This window comes from Chanodichthys erythropterus, chromosome 21 (assembly GCF_024489055.1).
Source record: "Chanodichthys erythropterus isolate Z2021 chromosome 21, ASM2448905v1, whole genome shotgun sequence".
NCBI classification, from domain to species: Eukaryota; Metazoa; Chordata; class Actinopteri; order Cypriniformes; family Xenocyprididae; genus Chanodichthys; species Chanodichthys erythropterus.
Window position 1 is genome coordinate 40,312,347 of NC_090241.1, and position 19,317 is coordinate 40,331,663.

General features: G+C 37.8%; 1 protein-coding gene across 8 annotated transcripts in view; it reads right to left on the bottom strand.

The window, feature by feature from the left end:
- Positions 1-19,317, bottom strand: part of rptor (regulatory associated protein of MTOR, complex 1) — a 431,784-nt gene that overhangs the window by 386,629 nt on the left and 25,838 nt on the right. For all 8 annotated transcript variants that reach the window (XR_010893517.1, XR_010893518.1, XR_010893516.1 and 5 more), the window contains exon 2: positions 7,047-7,221. Coding sequence is in view for 5 of the 8 variants with exons in the window: in XM_067374808.1 (XP_067230909.1) it covers positions 7,047-7,208 (162 nt within the window). In the remaining 3 variants the exon portion in view is untranslated. The remainder of the gene's footprint in view (positions 1-7,046; positions 7,222-19,317) is intronic.

Here is a 19,317-nt window from a genome sequence, read left to right on the forward strand (position 1 = left end):
AACATCAAAACCAACACAAAAATGTGTCACTGAGCACAAAATGAAGCTTCTGCCATGGCCATCCCAGTCCCATAACATGAACCCTAAAGAAAATGAGTGGAGTGAACTGAAGGGAATCTGAGCTGCTGAGAATCTGAAAGATCTAGAGAGATTCTGCATGAAGGAATGGTCTCTGCTCTCTTGTCAGGTGTTCTCCAAACTCATCAAGCATTATAGGTGAAGACTCATAGCTGTTATCTTGGCAAAAGGAGGTTGCAAAAAGTACTCAATAAAAGGGTGCCAATAATTGTGGCCAATGTATTTTGGAGAAAAACATTTATTTCATAATGTGATTTTTTTCCTTCAATGAAAGGTTAGATTTTTGCTTATTTTATGAATTAAAGATCAAAAGGATAAACATTGCAAATTTATTTTTATAGTCATCTTTGATCATATTTACCAAGGGTGCCAATAATTCTGACCACCACTGTATAAGATCTACGAATAGTTTACACTTTAGATTAGGGGATGCAGAAAGCTTTGTAAATTATTTATTCATGCATTTACACATAATGCATTTATGCATGCATTTATCAACAGGTGTTGAACACTTTGTAGTGTGTACTGCAATGCAAGTGTTGACTTGTGAGGGTACAGACAGTGTTCTCTTGACACACATGGAGTCTTAAAACACTGTGTGCCTGAATGTGAGCTTCAGTGGAAGGTTAAACTGGTTCCGAGGTTTACATTATTACTAGATCCACACACTTCCCACAGAACCCAAATCTGTGTTGATGAGTGAAAGGATTTAACATAAAAAAAACTTGAATCCCTTGACTGTAAGTCATTTATAAATGTTTTTGAAAACAAATAAATTAGTTTTCTTAAAAATACTGCTTTAGCATACATCAAAAAATAAAATACTGAATATTTACTGATGGTTTGTACATTATTTGATCATTATTAACCATTGTTTACTAAACATTGATACGAAAACAATTTTGACAAATATTTCAGTGATTTATAAGTGATTACCAATATATCAACTAATAAAAAAACATCTATTAATGATCTGTTTGATTTACTTTATGTTTTACTAATGTTTTTTGAGATAACTTACAACACATTTGTAAATCGTTAGCATACCACTTATAAATCATTTATGTATGTAATGTATAGTCATGTCTTCTAAATGATCAGATCACCAACTAATAACTTATAAATGACTTACAACTGAACATTATTATAAAGTGTTACCTTTTTTTTAACATGAACGCATAAATGGGAACATATTTCCCCCATATTGGCTGCCCTACATTGTCTTCCGGTCCATTTTAGGATTGATTTTAGGGTTTTAACCTGTTAGCCAGCAGCCTGTGTTAGTTCCTGGAATGTCACATGGTATGCCTGTCCTTCACTGCGTGTCATTTTTGGACTAAATGTGCAGAGAGCACCCTCCGGCTGCAAGTATGAATTGAAAACACAGTAGATCAGAGTATCCAGCGCTCGTAATAAGGACAACAGTGCGTTTTGGGTAAAAAATGAATAAATATCACTCCTCTATATAGAAAATTGACAAACGTATGAGAATCCATCAATGTTTCTAAAAATGTGCATGCTTTTAAGTTAAAAGCCCTGAGGGATGTTATTTCGTCGATTTTTTTCATGACAATCTCACAAGAGTTTTTTTCTTCAATGGATGAGGCTGACGCTCATATTTCAATGAAAAGGTAACGACTCCTTTTTTCATATTCATAAGAAATGTCTGAGACAGAGGCTGTGATTAGATGCATATTAACAAATAACAGTTACTATACGATATTGCGAGTAAAACAGATTAAAAATTGAAGCCTGAGTCTTAGATACTTTTAATGATGTATAGTTTGTCAAGGTAATTACATTACATCTAACAGTAAATTCGAGCTAATTTCAACAAAGAAGCTTCAGTTAACAGGTTAATGTTTGCTTATACATTCTTAAATAGCCCCAACTTACCTCTCTGATCTTATACAATTGCATGTCCCATCAAGGTCTCTGAGGTCTGCTGACCATATGCTGCTGACGATCCCTAGAGTAAGACTGAAACACAGGGGAGATTGTGCCTTTGCAGTAGCTGCCCCTAAACTCAGAATTCATTACCACTGTCTGTGAGGATGGCCCCAACTCTGTCTGCTTTTAAAACTAGTCCTAAAACATATTTTTATTCTTTGGCATTCTTTATTCTTTTATTGTTGTTTGTTTTATGACCCTTTACATGTACAGCACTTTGGTCAACTACTGTTGTTTTTAAATGTGCTCTAGAAATGAATTAACACTCTGAGGTCTGAAAACACGCCGGCGCGTTTTGCAGGATTTTTTTCACATTGCAGCAAAACAGACTTAAAATACTCTGTCATTTTTTGTCATAGAGACATAAGTAACATATCAATTGAAACTATAGAATATCTATTTTATTTGTATACACTCAGAGTAAAAACACAATGTTGTGCTTTTTGTAAAATAAAGAAAACTAACATGATGCATGATTTCTCCTCTACCTCTGAACGAAGTCCAATCTGATAGTTCTCGGAAAATTAACTGTAACTTAGTGAATACTAATCACAGAAAAATTACAATTATGTCTAAAAAAATGTTAAGATGTCAGGTTTTAAATCATGTAAGTCAAATCGAAAACAAATCTTCTGTGTTTATGTAATCTGTATGAAAAGAGAGCCATGTCAGAAGACTGTGATTCAGCTCATTATCCGCTAATGCGGCCACGCCCACGGAGCCAGCGCTATTCACACGCAAATTCAGAGGCAATACATGCATTCATCGTCTCAATCGTGTATTTATTGTCTTGAAAAGTGTTTATCTGGATGTAAAAGTCATGGTTAGGGAGCTCTAGAAGACATGCAGTTAGTTCCTGTTTTCTTTTCTTCTATAGATGAATTTTAGATGAGTTTTTGTTTCTTTAGCGCCCTCCGGCTGCAGTATGAATTGGAAACTCCATTCATGGAATAGCCTCTTCTTCTTTTAGATGAATTTGTGGACTAAAATGCACAGAGTGCCCTCCGACTTCAAGGATGAATTGAAAACACCAGCGCTCATAGTAATGACAATGAATATTAAATAAATATAACTCCTCTGTATAGAAAATTGACATAAGCATATGAGAATCCAATATTTCTCCAAATGTGCATGCTTTTAAACTAAAAGCCTATATTCAGACTCTTTGCATCACAGAAATACATTATATTTTAAAGTATAATATTAAATCATTACTTTATATTGTAATAATATTTTTCTGTATGTTTCATATATTATGATGAGCTTGAGACATCACAGAAGGTTTTTTTTCACAGCCTACCTGACTGAAAGGCCTCATTAATATGCAAGTCATTTCAGCTCATTACTATTTGATTCTTTTGTCTTCTCAGGTGAGAATGGCCCATTATTCAGTGGTGATTCACGCCTCCATGCATACTGTTTCTTGGCAAAAAGTGTCTTACAAAAACTAAATCAAAATATTTTCATTTTATATGAAAGAGTAGTCAGCATAATTTCTACATAATTCTGAAGCAAAAACGCTAGTCTACAACCTCCAATACCCTAAAGTATTGTAAACCCAGATTTACTATACTTTTTTTGGCTTTATTTCAGTGACTTAAGTTTTTTGTTTTTTCAATAACCACGCATAAATGTTATTTCTTCAAAAACACAAACATGTACATACATGTTCCTCACATATTATTGTAGCCTAGTTTGTGCTGAATACAGTGTAATGACACTTTTTCCATTAATATGTTTATGAACAACTGAAAAAAGCACAAATGTCAGGGCATGTCAAAACTTCTCCAGGCCCCAAATCAGCCTCAGACTCCAGAGGGTTAAACTTGAAACTTTTTTCTGACTATTGCGACATTTTAGGTGGTTTGCAGCGGCAATCTGTAATATATACATTATAATGAGAACACTATTGTAATTACACTATCGCGCCCTTTTGTGCAGATGTAAGCTGCAATATTACTTTATGTTGTACCTGTATCTTTTTAATATCATATAGTTTGTGTTTGGTTGAGTTTATTAGCCTGATAGCAAAGCGCTTCAGTTTAATGGTGTTCAGTCCCTCTTCAGTTTTAGCTCAAATGCAATGCCCGACATTATTGACTATGATTGGGTTATTTGTCATATTACTTTTAGATGTTTCCTTTTTAAAAACATTGATGATATTATTTATAATTTCTCATAATGGCTTCAAAAATGCGCAGGGATGTCTGGACTCACTTGATAAAGTGGATGAAAATACAGTTAAGTGCAAGATGTGCAGCGAAAATCTGCCATATACATAACATTATAAAGAGGGCACTATAGAATGTTGTGAATAATTTGCGCTTTAGGTGCCAGTGTTTCAACACGTTGTTATGGGAAGAGCGCATCCACAATGGGAGTAACCATTTCTGGCTAGCACGTAACTTAGTTCGAGTTCACTTGCATTTGCGTACTTTTACGCAAGATACAAGTTGTAATGTTACGTTCATGTTGTGCATCTATATCTGATTAATCTCATATAGGATGTTTCATATAGAACGGGATACAGTTTAGTAGTATTAATTCACTCTTCAGCTTTACCTTATGCATAATAATAATAATTTGTAACACTTCTATTGTGTACTACGCTTACCACATTAACATGACAGCGTATGCTCTCAACTTGCTCCACCCACACACGTGCAATGGAGAAAATGTCAGAGACAGAGACTATGATTTCTAATCTCTAATCTCTATCCCCTGCTGAAAAATAAGTTAAAATCTGCAGTATGGGAATACTCTGAATATCAAAAAGAAAAAGAAAAAGAAAAAGAAAAAATGCAGGGTTGTCCTCACGGATGGATATACATTTTGCAAACAATTAGGATGCATAAAAGGAGGAAATACATCAAACATGTTTACCCATATTCGAAAACACTATCCCTCCGTTTATAATTTAAGGCCATATAATTTCCTAGATGCAAAGAGAATCCAGAAATTCAGTCATGAAAATGTATTTTACAGTATAAAGCAGATGTCACACAAAATGCACAATTCGATGGCTAGATGAGCTGTAGAGCTGTACAATAAATAAATCTCAATATGCTTGTGTCTGTAAATATTACAGTGCAAAAACACTGCTATTTAAGTATATAATCTGCTTGTTTTGTGTGTCTCTTTGTTAAAAAAGGATCCAGAGGGGTTAATAAAGGCCTTTTTGACATGAAGTGTTGTGTTTTTGTAAGAAAAATATTCATATTTAAAACTTTATAAATTCCAATAACTAGCTTATGGTGGACGACCATACGCATACTGTGCAAGTTGACTTGTGCCAAATGAGTAACTCCCTGAGGCGATGTATGACGTAGGATGTAGGAGTAGCATAAGCTTAGCCTCTCGCGGTTCAAACAAATAGGGCTGGGTGAAATTTGGAATCAGAGGTTAAGATTTATTTATAAAACTGTTTTTGAGCAGTACAACCCAAAAGTTTGTATGTGCACAGCACATTTATTACAGGAGAGCTTCCTGAACTTGAAAGAGTACAACACCAACTATAGACAAAGACAACTTACAACTGTAAAATTCCTGCTCAAGTCATGCTTGCAAATTTGGTTTTGATCGATTGGTTTTATCATCCAAGTTTTCAGAATCCAACTTGGGCTCGAACTGATAAGGTAAAAATGATGACATTAATAACTGTGTGCTTACAATTGCTGAAAGCCATAGAAGCTAAAGCTCCTGATAACTGTAAGGGGCATTACATTTCCAGCACACAATTGAGGTGTTTGACCAATTACAAAGCACTGATCTTCTGGCAAATCAGAGCACTCTGAGCTTTTCAGAGAGGGGTTTTGTAGAAATCAGCGTGTGCCAGACAGACTGAAAGTAGAGGAGATGCAATAATATACATTATGTGAAAAAAAAAAAAAAAAATTAAAAATTGATAAAATCATATGACCCCTTTTAAATTGATATCTGCAAATAAATAAATAAATAAATAAAATCCTATCAGAGTAAAACTGTGTGCAATTCCCTCGCCAAAATTCAGACCCTGCTAGATAAATTCTGTCTTTGCACGATGTTTGACATTGGCTATTAAACAATATTGATCACACTATATGTTAATGCACAATCTTTAGGTTCAGGCAGACATTCAGTACTGTATACTGTCCTGATTTCCCTCGATGCCAGACATCATTTATATGACTTAAACTCATGAATGAAACTGGACTTACACATCTAATCTGTTGCTGTATCTACAAGATGTCACCACTGAAAGGCCTGTCCAAGTAATCATTATCCTACAGTCAGTTTCTAAGAGGACTATAGAGGTTTTGATGTCTCATGCAACTACAGCCTCATTTACAGCAATGTTGTTTCCCTGTTATGCACCAGTCATGATTTAACTTCCAAAACAAACTAAACAGAATGTATATTGTATATGTATACTTTTGCAACTCACCTGATTTTAGCTTTTAATAATGTCCCATTAAAAGGTTTTATTCAGCCTGCTATAAAAAGAGAATCTAAAGCCTACTAGAGTTGGGCCTAAGTTGTGCCGTTTTTTTTAGCACAATAAAATCTTTACTGTTTAAATTGTGTTCACTGAACTGTTTTGAATGTAATTTGTATTGTGATCGGGAACAACTTCATTATGTTTTGTTTTTCTGTAATTTTTCAGTAAAAGGAGAATTCTGCTTCAACTTCAGAACAAAACCTATTTCACAGAAGACTTTCACAATGGTCTCATAAAATAGCTGACAACTTCATCAAAAGAACAAATGTACACCGTCACTAAACGCAAGGTCTCACGGGTGTGGAACAACATGAGGGTTAGTGATTAATGATAGAAATTTCATTTTTGGGTTACTAACCCTTTTAGATTTCATCAAGGTTTGCTATTCAATATTAGACAGTGTGAACATGACACTGAATCAAGTCAAAAAACCAGCAGCAGCACACATAAACACTGAACATTGATTGTTATCTACTTTCAATCAAGTTGAATGGTCTTACACTCAAACGACTAAAGATAACATTAAAAGATTCTCCCTCACCCTGTCTTTCATTCTCCAGCTCTGAGCTAAAGCTTTGGATCCCTCAATCTTCTCTGTGTGCCGTTTCTTCATGAAGGCAAGTGGAAGGTTCCAGTCAGTCATGTCCACCTCCTCCTCCTCCGCCATACCCACCACAGGGGAGTGAAGCAGCTCAGCGTCCATTTTTATAAAGAATCTGGACAAATAATATATGGAAAAAATACAATTATATCACTGTACGTTTGCAGGACTAAAATGTAGAAAGTAGAGAGACAGAGTCATGGTGTACTACTGAAATGGTTTTATTAAATAATTCATAATCTGAATTATTAGCACAAAGAGTATTAAAAATAAAAAATAGGTTGGAGACTATATCAATATTACATTATTTTTTCCCAATTCTTATGACACACCAATGCCAATTCAGCAAAGTTCAGCAGTAATATCAGATTCCAAGAACAGCTGCATCAGGTCAAAACCCTATACTCCAATCATAAACAAGAAGCGAATGTGAGTGACGAGTGCCACCATTTATATAAAATAAAAAAAGAAATAAATAAATAAAAACTCTCATACTTCCTCGATACTTCCAATAATCTGACAAAGCTGATTTCTGGTGGTCTAGAAACACATCCCAGAGTTTTCAGATGCTCTAGAGGCAGATCTCTGAACTTGCCACATGGTCCAGAAACACATTAGGTGTGTTTAACTTTAGGGCTACGTTTACACGTGGGCAGCTATTTTCATAAACGGACATTTCAACCTCTCCGGTTTCAAAAATAACATTGTGCACATCAGTTTTCAGAAAAGTGTTCATTTACACGTTCCCGTGTATATATGCCATCAAGAGCATGCCAAACCTGTAGGTGGCGGTGTAACGAGAAGATCAAGCCAACATAAGCCAATCAGAACAACACACGAGAAGAGTTTGCACTAACATAAATGCGACTGCTACTCTGAACGCTTCCATGATCACATGTAAACATAGGTCGTACTTTTGACGTAGGTGTGAGCTCTGGCGCATACTATGAAGTTGGCTGCCTAAACACCCATTTGTCACAGTTAACATACAAACGTGCAAACAAAGATTTTCAAAATCTCCACTCTGGCCGGACTTCATTTTCAGAGGCGAATTCTTCGTTTGCGTGTAAACGAAGGGCATAAACAAAGGGAAATGTCTCAGTTTTTCAAAATAATCATGTACGTGTAAACGGGGCCTAGGTGTGATGGCCTTAGTGATTGATGAGATTTGCTGCTTACAGTCAGGGGAGGAGTAGGAAAAAAAGCTTTCTTTATCGCAGATGAAGTGAATTAGGTGCAGTATTTAGGGCCCGAGCACCGATGGTGTGAGGACCCTATTGGAATTGCTCCGTTTATTAATATTATTATTATTATTATTATTATTATTATTATTATTATTATTATTATTATTATTATTATTATTATTATTATTAGGGCCCGAGCACCGATGGTGTGAGGACCCTATTGGAATTGCTCAGTTTATTATAATAATAATAATAATAATAATAATAAGAAGAATAATTATTATTATTATTATTATTAGGGCCCAAGCGAATTAAGCGCGCAAGGCCCTCTTGTTCTTCTAAGGATTATTATTTTTTTAGGGCCCAAGCGAAAATTAGCGCAGGGCCCTCTTGTTCTTCTAAGGATTATTAGGGCCCAAGCGAATTAAGCGCGCAGGGCCCTCTTGTTCTTCTAAGGATTATTAGGGCCCAAGCGAAAATTCGCGCAGGGCCCTCTTGTTCTTCTAAGGATTATTATTAATTTTTTTTTTTTTTTTTTTTTTACGTCTTCCGGGGCTTTTTGGGGGCCTTAACATGCTCAAAAACTCTTGAAAATTGGCACACACATTGGAATCCGCGGCCATTAGGACGCCGGAGAGGCTGGTACCCGGGCGTGGCAGGGGGGCTCGACAGCGCCCCCTTGAAAAAAGTCTGAAAATTTGGTCCATATATTAAACATGCTTGCACGTATTAGTATGAAACTCGGTACACATATAGACCTCATCGGGCCGAACAACTTTCGCGCTCTAAGTTAATCGCCACGCCAACAGGAAGTCAGCTATTAAGGGTTGTTTGAAAAACGCATGCTCTGGAATTTGATATACTCCTCCTAGACGATTAATCCGATCGCCACCAAACTCGGTCAGCATGAAGTCAAGACACTGATGATTAAAAATTGCCAGGGGATTTTTGATATCTCGAACGGTTTGGCCGTGGCGAGGCAACAATTTATGGCGAGAAAAAGGAAACAGGAAATGTGTTATAACGTCTTACTACATATATTGATCTTTATGAAACTTCACGAGTGTGTTCGTTATAGGAGTCTGATCACATGGATGTGACTATTGTGAGTCAAAGTTATAGCGCCACCAACTGGCAGCAGGAAGTGTATCACTTTTTGAAATGTTTTGAGATCACCCTCTTATTTTTACCTGATTTGCTTCAAACTTCATCAGTGTAATGTCAATACACAGCAGATGTAGACCTATGACAGGATTTTTGATATTTGAAATATTGTTGCCATGGCAACAGGTCAAACTGTAATAATATTCTTGAGTGTTTTTGAGGCTCTTAACATGCTTCAAATTGCATGAAACTCGACACACACATCAATATTGTCAACCAGTAGACATGGACAAAGCCATAGAAATGGGCGTGGTGGAGGGGCTCAGTAGCGCCACCTTTTGACAAAAGTGGGGGGGTTAGTTTTTCCTACAGTCACCAAACTCGGTACACATATTATTCTCATCAAGCCGGACAATTTTCTAATTTACATTCATTAGCTCCGACCAACAGGAAGTCAGCTATTTTGGTTTGAATGTTAATTTTTTGAAAAAACAGGCTATGAATTTTATACTACTACTCCTACAGGGTTTATCCAATTTACACCAAGCTTTTTTTAACTTGTTGCGAACACATTGAAGTTGTTTAATTGCAAACGGATTTTGGATATCTCAAACGGTTTGGCCGTGGCGAGGCAACGAATTTATGGCGAGAAAAGGGAAACAGGAAATGTGTTATAACTTCTGCATACATTGATTGATGTTTATGAAACTTCAGGAGTGTGTTGGTTGTAGTAGTCTGATCACATGGATGTAACTATTGTGAGTCAAAGTTATAGCGCCACCAAATGGCAGCAAGAAGTGTATCACTTTTAAAATGCTTTGAGATCACCCTCTTATTTTTACCTGATTTGCTTCAAACTTCATCAGTGTAATGTCAATACACAGCAGATGTAGACCTATGACAGGATTTTTGATATTTGAAATATTGTTGCCATGGCAACAGGTCAAACTGTAATAATATTCTTGAGTGTTTTTGAGGCTCTTAACATGCTTCAAATTGCATGAAACTCGACACACACATCAATATTGTCAACCAGTAGACATGGACAAAGCCATAGAAATGGGCGTGGTGGAGGGGCTCAGTAGCGCCACCTTTTGACAAAAGTGGGGGGGTTAGTTTTTCCTACAGTCACCAAATTCGGTACACATATTATTCTCATCAAGCCGGACAATTTTCTAATTTACATTCATTAGCTCCGACCAACAGGAAGTCAGCTATTTTGGTTTGAATGTTAATTTTTTGAAAAAACAGGCTATGAATTTTATACTACTACTCCTACAGGGTTTATCCAATTTACACCAAGCTTTTTTTAACTTGTTGCTAACACATTGAAGTTGTTTAATTGCAAACGGATTTTGGATATCTCAAACGGTTTGGCCGTGGCGAGGCAACGAATTTATGGCAAGAAAAGGGAAACAAAGTGTTATAACTTCTGCATACATTAATTGATTTTGATGAAACTTTGGCTTAGTCTTCGTTGTACAAGGCTGATCACATGGATTTGACTATTGTGATTCAAAGTCATAGCGCCACCAACTGGAAGCAGAAAATGTGTCACTTTCAGCATACATTGAGATCACCCTCTTATTTTTACCTGATTTGCTTCAAAATTCATCAGAATAATGTTAAAATTTGGCACATGTAATCCTTTGAAAATGGGCAGGGAGGAGGGGCTCTATAGCGGCACCTTGTAGTGCAGTAAATGTGGAGTGAATTTGACATAGTCCTTTGATGTTTAACCGTTTTAAGTGCCTATTGCCCGCTGTGCACAGTTGCCCTGAAGCCACCGGGGTGGCGGTGCCACCGGGCTTGGGCCCGCCATCGCTGCTCGCAGCTATATTTATTTATTTATTTTTTTTTATTTTTTATTTTTTTTTTCCCGTCTTCCGGGGCTTTTTGGGGGCCTTAACATGCTCAAAAACTCTTGAAAATTGGCACACACATTGGAATCCGCGGCCATTAGGACGCCGGAGAGGCTGGTACCCGGGCGTGGCAGGGGGGCTCGACAGCGCCCCCTTGAAAAAAGTCTGAAAATTTGGTCCATATATTAAACATGCTTGCACGTATTAGTATGAAACTCGGTACACATATAGACCTCATCGGGCCGAACAACTTTCGCGCTCTAAGTTAATCGCCACGCCAACAGGAAGTCAGCTATTAAGGGTTGTTTGAAAAACGCATGCTCTGGAATTTGATATACTCCTCCTAGACGATTAATCCGATCGCCACCAAACTCGGTCAGCATGAAGTCAAGACACTGATGATTAAAAATTGCCAGGGGATTTTTGATATCTCGAACGGTTTGGCCGTGGCGAGGCAACGAATTTATGGCGAGAAAAAGGAAACAGGAAATGTGTTATAACGTCTTAATACATATATTGATCTTTATGAAACTTCACGAGTGTGTTCGTTATAGGAGTCTGATCACATGGATGTGACTATTGTGAGTCAAAGTTATAGCGCCACCAACTGGCAGCAGGAAGTGTATCACTTTTTGAAATGTTTTGAGATCACCCTCTTATTTTTTCCTGATTTGCTTCAAACTTCATCAGTTTAATGTCAATACACAGCAGATGTAGACCTATGACAGGATTTTTGATATTTGAAATATTGTTGCCATGGCAACAGGTCAAACTGTAATAATATTCTTGAGTGTTTTTGAGGCTCTTAACATGCTTCAAATTGCATGAAACTCGACACACACATCAATATTGTCAACCAGTAGACATGGACAAAGCCATAGAAATGGGCGTGGTGGAGGGGCTCAGTAGCGCCACCTTTTGACAAAAGTGGGGGGGTTAGTTTTTCCTACAGTCACCAAACTCGGTACACATATTATTCTCATCAAGCCGGACAATTTTCTAATTTACATTCATTAGCTCCGACCAACAGGAAGTCAGCTATTTTGGTTTGAATGTTAATTTTTTGAAAAAACAGGCTATGAATTTTATACTACTACTCCTACAGGGTTTATCCAATTTACACCAAGCTTTTTTTAACTTGTTGCGAACACATTGAAGTTGTTTAATTGCAAACGGATTTTGGATATCTCAAACGGTTTGGCCGTGGCGAGGCAACGAATTTATGGCGAGAAAAGGGAAACAGGAAATGTGTTATAACTTCTGCATACATTGATTGATGTTTATGAAACTTCAGGAGTGTGTTGGTTGTAGTAGTCTGATCACATGGATGTAACTATTGTGAGTCAAAGTTATAGCGCCACCAAATGGCAGCAAGAAGTGTATCACTTTTAAAATGCTTTGAGATCACCCTCTATTTTTACCTGATTTGCTTCAAACTTCATCAGTGTAATGTCAATACACAGCAGATGTAGACCTATGACAGGATTTTTGATATTTGAAATATTGTTGCCATGGCAACAGGTCAAACTGTAATAATATTCTTGAGTGTTTTTGAGGCTCTTAACATGCTTCAAATTGCATGAAACTCGACACACACATCAATATTGTCAACCAGTAGACATGGACAAAGCCATAGAAATGGGCGTGGTGGAGGGGCTCAGTAGCGCCACCTTTTGACAAAAGTGGGGGGTTAGTTTTTCCTACAGTCACCAAACTCGGTACACATATTATTCTCATCAAGCCGGACAATTTTCTAATTTACATTCATTAGCTCCGACCAACAGGAAGTCAGCTATTTTGGTTTGAATGTTAATTTTTTGAAAAAACAGGCTATGAATTTTATACTACTACTCCTACAGGGTTTATCCAATTTACACCAAGCTTTTTTTAACTTGTTGCGAACACATTGAAGTTGTTTAATTGCAAACGGATTTTGGATATCTCAAACGGTTTGGCCGTGGCGAGGCAACGAATTTATGGCGAGAAAAGGGAAACAGGAAATGTGTTATAACTTCTGCATACATTGATTGATGTTTATGAAACTTCAGGAGTGTGTTGGTTGTAGTAGTCTGATCACATGGATGTAACTATTGTGAGTCAAAGTTATAGCGCCACCAAATGGCAGCAAGAAGTGTATCACTTTTAAAATGCTTTGAGATCACCCTCTTATTTTTACCTGATTTGCTTCAAACTTCATCAGTGTAATGTCAATACACAGCAGATGTAGACCTATGACAGGATTTTTGATATTTGAAATATTGTTGCCATGGCAACAGGTCAAACTGTAATAATATTCTTGAGTGTTTTTGAGGCTCTTAACATGCTTCAAATTGCATGAAACTCGACACACACATCAATATTGTCAACCAGTAGACATGGACAAAGCCATAGAAATGGGCGTGGTGGAGGGGCTCAGTAGCGCCACCTTTTGACAAAAGTGGGGGGGTTAGTTTTTCCTACAGTCACCAAACTCGGTACACATATTGTTCTCATCAAGCCGGACAATTTTCTAATTTACATTCATTAGCTCCGACCAACAGGAAGTCAGCTATTTTGGTTTGAATGTTAATTTTTTGAAAAAACAGGCTATGAATTTTATACTACTACTCCTACAGGGTTTATCCAATTTACACCAAGCTTTTTTTAACTTGTTGCTAACACATTGAAGTTGTTTAATTGCAAACGGATTTTGGATATCTCAAACGGTTTGGCCGTGGCGAGGCAACGAATTTATGGCAAGAAAAGGGAAACAAAGTGTTATAACTTCTGCATACATTCATTGATTTTGATGAAACTTTGGCTTAGTCTTCGTTGTACAAGGCTGATCACATGGATTTGACTATTGTGATTCAAAGTCATAGCGCCACCAACTGGAAGCAGAAAATGTGTCACTTTCAGCATACATTGAGATCACCCTCTTATTTTTACCTGATTTGCTTCAAAATTCATCAGAATAATGTTAAAACTTGGCACATGTAATCCTTTGAAAATGGGCAGGGAGGAAGGGGTCTATAGCGGCACCTTGTAGTGCAGTAAATGTGGAGTGAATTTGACATAGTCCTTTGATGTTTAACCGTTTTAAGTGCCTATTGCCCGCTGTGCACAGTTGCCCTGAAGCCACCGGGGTGGCGGTGCCACCGGGCTTGGGCCCGCCATCGCTGCTCGCAGCTATATTTATTATTATTTTTTTTTTATTTTTTTTTCGTCTTCCGGGGCTTTTTGGGGGCCTTAACATGCTCAAAAACTCTTGAAAATTGGCACACACATTGGAATCCGCGGCCATTAGGACGCCGGAGAGGCTGGTACCCGGGCGTGGCAGGGGGGCTCGACAGCGCCCCCTTGAAAAAAGTCTGAAAATTTGGTCCATATATTAAACATGCTTGCACGTATTAGTATGAAACTCGGTACACATATAGACCTCATCGGGCCGAACAACTTTCGCGCTCTAAGTTAATCGCCACGCCAACAGGAAGTCAGCTATTAAGGGTTGTTTGAAAAACGCATGCTCTGGAATTTGATATACTCCTCCTAGACGATTAATCCGATCGCTACCAAACTCGGTCAGCATGAAGTCAAGACACTGATGATTAAAAATTGCCAGGGGATTTTTGATATCTCGAACGGTTTGGCCGTGGCGAGGCAACGAATTTATGGCGAGAAAAAGGAAACAGGAAATGTGTTATAACGTCTTAATACATATATTGATCTTTATGAAACTTCACGAGTGTGTTCGTTATAGGAGTCTGATCACATGGATGTGACTATTGTGAGTCAAAGTTATAGCGCCACCAACTGGCAGCAGGAAGTGTATCACTTTTTGAAATGTTTTGAGATCACCCTCTTATTTTTTCCTGATTTGCTTCAAACTTCATCAGTTTAATGTCAATACACAGCAGATGTAGACCTATGACAGGATTTTTGATATTTGAAATATTGTTGCCATGGCAACAGGTCAAACTGTAATAATATTCTTGAGTGTTTTTGAGGCTCTTAACATGCTTCAAATTGCATGAAACTCGACACACACATCAATATTGTCAACCAGTAGACATGGACAAAGCCATAGAAATGGGCGTGGTGGAGGGGCTCAGTAGCGCCACCTTTTGACAAAAGTGGGGGTTAGTTTTTCCTACAGTCACCAAACTCGGTACACATATTATTCTCATCAAGCCGGACAATTTTCTAATTTACATTCATTAGCTCCGACCAACAGGAAGTCAGCTATTTTGGTTTGAATGTTAATTTTTTGAAAAAACAGGCTATGAATTTTATACTACTACTCCTACAGGGTTTATCCAATTTACACCAAGCTTTTTTAACTTGTTGCGAACACATTGAAGTTGTTTAATTGCAAACGGATTTTGGATATCTCAAACGGTTTGGCCGTGGCGAGGCAACGAATTTATGGCGAGAAAAGGGAAACAGGAAATGTGTTATAACTTCTGCATACATTGATTGATGTTTATGAAACTTCAGGAGTGTGTTGGTTGTAGTAGTCTGATCACATGGATGTAACTATTGTGAGTCAAAGTTATAGCGCCACCAAATGGCAGCAAGAAGTGTATCACTTTTAAAATGCTTTGAGATCACCCTCTATTTTTACCTGATTTGCTTCAAACTTCATCAGTGTAATGTCAATACACAGCAGATGTAGACCTATGACAGGATTTTTGATATTTGAAATATTGTTGCCATGGCAACAGGTCAAACTGTAATAATATTCTTGAGTGTTTTTGAGGCTCTTAACATGCTTCAAATTGCATGAAACTCGACACACACATCAATATTGTCAACCAGTAGACATGGACAAAGCCATAGAAATGGGCGTGGTGGAGGGGCTCAGTAGCGCCACCTTTTGACAAAAGTGGGGGGTTAGTTTTTCCTACAGTCACCAAACTCGGTACACATATTATTCTCATCAAGCCGGACAATTTTCTAATTTACATTCATTAGCTCCGACCAACAGGAAGTCAGCTATTTTGGTTTGAATGTTAATTTTTTGAAAAAACAGGCTATGAATTTTATACTACTACTCCTACAGGGTTTATCCAATTTACACCAAGCTTTTTTTAACTTGTTGCGAACACATTGAAGTTGTTTAATTGCAAACGGATTTTGGATATCTCAAACGGTTTGGCCGTGGCGAGGCAACGAATTTATGGCGAGAAAAGGGAAACAGGAAATGTGTTATAACTTCTGCATACATTGATTGATGTTTATGAAACTTCAGGAGTGTGTTGGTTGTAGTAGTCTGATCACATGGATGTAACTATTGTGAGTCAAAGTTATAGCGCCACCAAATGGCAGCAAGAAGTGTATCACTTTTAAAATGCTTTGAGATCACCCTCTTATTTTTACCTGATTTGCTTCAAACTTCATCAGTGTAATGTCAATACACAGCAGATGTAGACCTATGACAGGATTTTTGATATTTGAAATATTGTTGCCATGGCAACAGGTCAAACTGTAATAATATTCTTGAGTGTTTTTGAGGCTCTTAACATGCTTCAAATTGCATGAAACTCGACACACACATCAATATTGTCAACCAGTAGACATGGACAAAGCCATAGAAATGGGCGTGGTGGAGGGGCTCAGTAGCGCCACCTTTTGACAAAAGTGGGGGGTTAGTTTTTCCTACAGTCACCAAACTCGGTACACATATTGTTCTCATCAAGCCGGACAATTTTCTAATTTACATTCATTAGCTCCGACCAACAGGAAGTCAGCTATTTTGGTTTGAATGTTAATTTTTTGAAAAAACAGGCTATGAATTTTATACTACTACTCCTACAGGGTTTATCCAATTTACACCAAGCTTTTTTTAACTTGTTGCTAACACATTGAAGTTGTTTAATTGCAAACGGATTTTGGATATCTCAAACGGTTTGGCCGTGGCGAGGCAACGAATTTATGGCAAGAAAAGGGAAACAAAGTGTTATAACTTCTGCATACATTCATTGATTTTGATGAAACTTTGGCTTAGTCTTCGTTGTACAAGGCTGATCACATGGATTTGACTATTGTGATTCAAAGTCATAGCGCCACCAACTGGAAGCAGAAAATGTGTCACTTTCAGCATACATTGAGATCACCCTCTTATTTTTACCTGATTTGCTTCAAAATTCATCAGAATAATGTTAAAACTTGGCACATGTAATCCTTTGAAAATGGGCAGGGAGGAAGGGGTCTATAGCGGCACCTTGTAGTGCAGTAAATGTGGAGTGAATTTGACATAGTCCTTTGATGTTTAACCGTTTTAAGTGCCTATTGCCCGCTGTGCACAGTTGCCCTGAAGCCACCGGGGTGGCGGTGCCACCGGGCTTGGGCCCGCCATCGCTGCTCGCAGCTATATTTATTATTATTTTTTTTTTATTTTTTTTCGTCTTCCGGGGCTTTTTGGGGGCCTTAACATGCTCAAAAACTCTTGAAAATTGGCACACACATTGGAATCCGCGGCCATTAGGACGCCGGAGAGGCTGGTACCCGGGCGTGGCAGGGGGGCTCGACAGCGCCCCCTTGAAAAAAGTCTGAAAATTTGGTCCATATATTAAACATGCTTGCACGTATTAGTATGAAACTCGGTACACATATAGACCTCATCGGGCCGAACAACTTTCGCGCTCTAAGTTAATCGCCACGCCAACAGGAAGTCAGCTATTAAGGGTTGTTTGAAAAACGCATGCTCTGGAATTTGATATACTCCTCCTAGACGATTAATCCGATCGCCACCAAACTCGGTCAGCATGAAGTCAAGACACTGATGATTAAAAATTGCCAGGGGATTTTTGATATCTCGAACGGTTTGGCCGTGGCGAGGCAACGAATTTATGGCGAGAAAAAGGAAACAGGAAATGTGTTATAACGTCTTAATACATATATTGATCTTTATGAAACTTCACGAGTGTGTTCGTTATAGGAGTCTGATCACATGGATGTGACTATTGTGAGTCAAAGTTATAGCGCCACCAACTGGCAGCAGGAAGTGTATCACTTTTTGAAATGTTTTGAGATCACCCTCTTATTTTTTCCTGATTTGCTTCAAACTTCATCAGTGTAATGTCAATACACAGCAGATGTAGACCTATGACAGGAATTTTGATATTTGAAATATTGTTGCCATGGCAACAGGTCAAACTGTAATAATATTCTTGAGTGTTTTTGAGGCTCTTAACATGCTTCAAATTGCATGAAACTCGACACACACATCAATATTGTCAACCAGTAGACATGGACAAAGCCATAGAAATGGGCGTGGTGGAGGGGCTCAGTAGCGCCACCTTTTGACAAAAGTGGGGGTTAGTTTTTCCTACAGTCACCAAACTCGGTACACATATTATTCTCATCAAGCCGGACAATTTTCTAATTTACATTCATTAGCTCCGACCAACAGGAAGTCAGCTATTTTGGTTTGAATGTTAATTTTTTGAAAAAACAGGCTATGAATTTTATACTACTACTCCTACAGGGTTTATCCAATTTACACCAAGCTTTTTTTAACTTGTTGCGAACACATTGAAGTTGTTTAATTGCAAACGGATTTTGGATATCTCAAACGGTTTGGCCGTGGCGAGGCAACGAATTTATGGCGAGAAAAGGGAAACAGGAAATGTGTTATAACTTCTGCATACATTGATTGATGTTTATGAAACTTCAGGAGTGTGTTGGTTGTAGTAGTCTGATCACATGGATGTAACTATTGTGAGTCAAAGTTATAGCGCCACCAAATGGCAGCAAGAAGTGTATCACTTTTAAAATGCTTTGAGATCACCCTCTATTTTTACCTGATTTGCTTCAAACTTCATCAGTGTAATGTCAATACACAGCAGATGTAGACCTATGACAGGATTTTTGATATTTGAAATATTGTTGCCATGGCAACAGGTCAAACTGTAATAATATTCTTGAGTGTTTTTGAGGCTCTTAACATGCTTCAAATTGCATGAAACTCGACACACACATCAATATTGTCAACCAGTAGACATGGACAAAGCCATAGAAATGGGCGTGGTGGAGGGGCTCAGTAGCGCCACCTTTTGACAAAAGTGGGGGGGTTAGTTT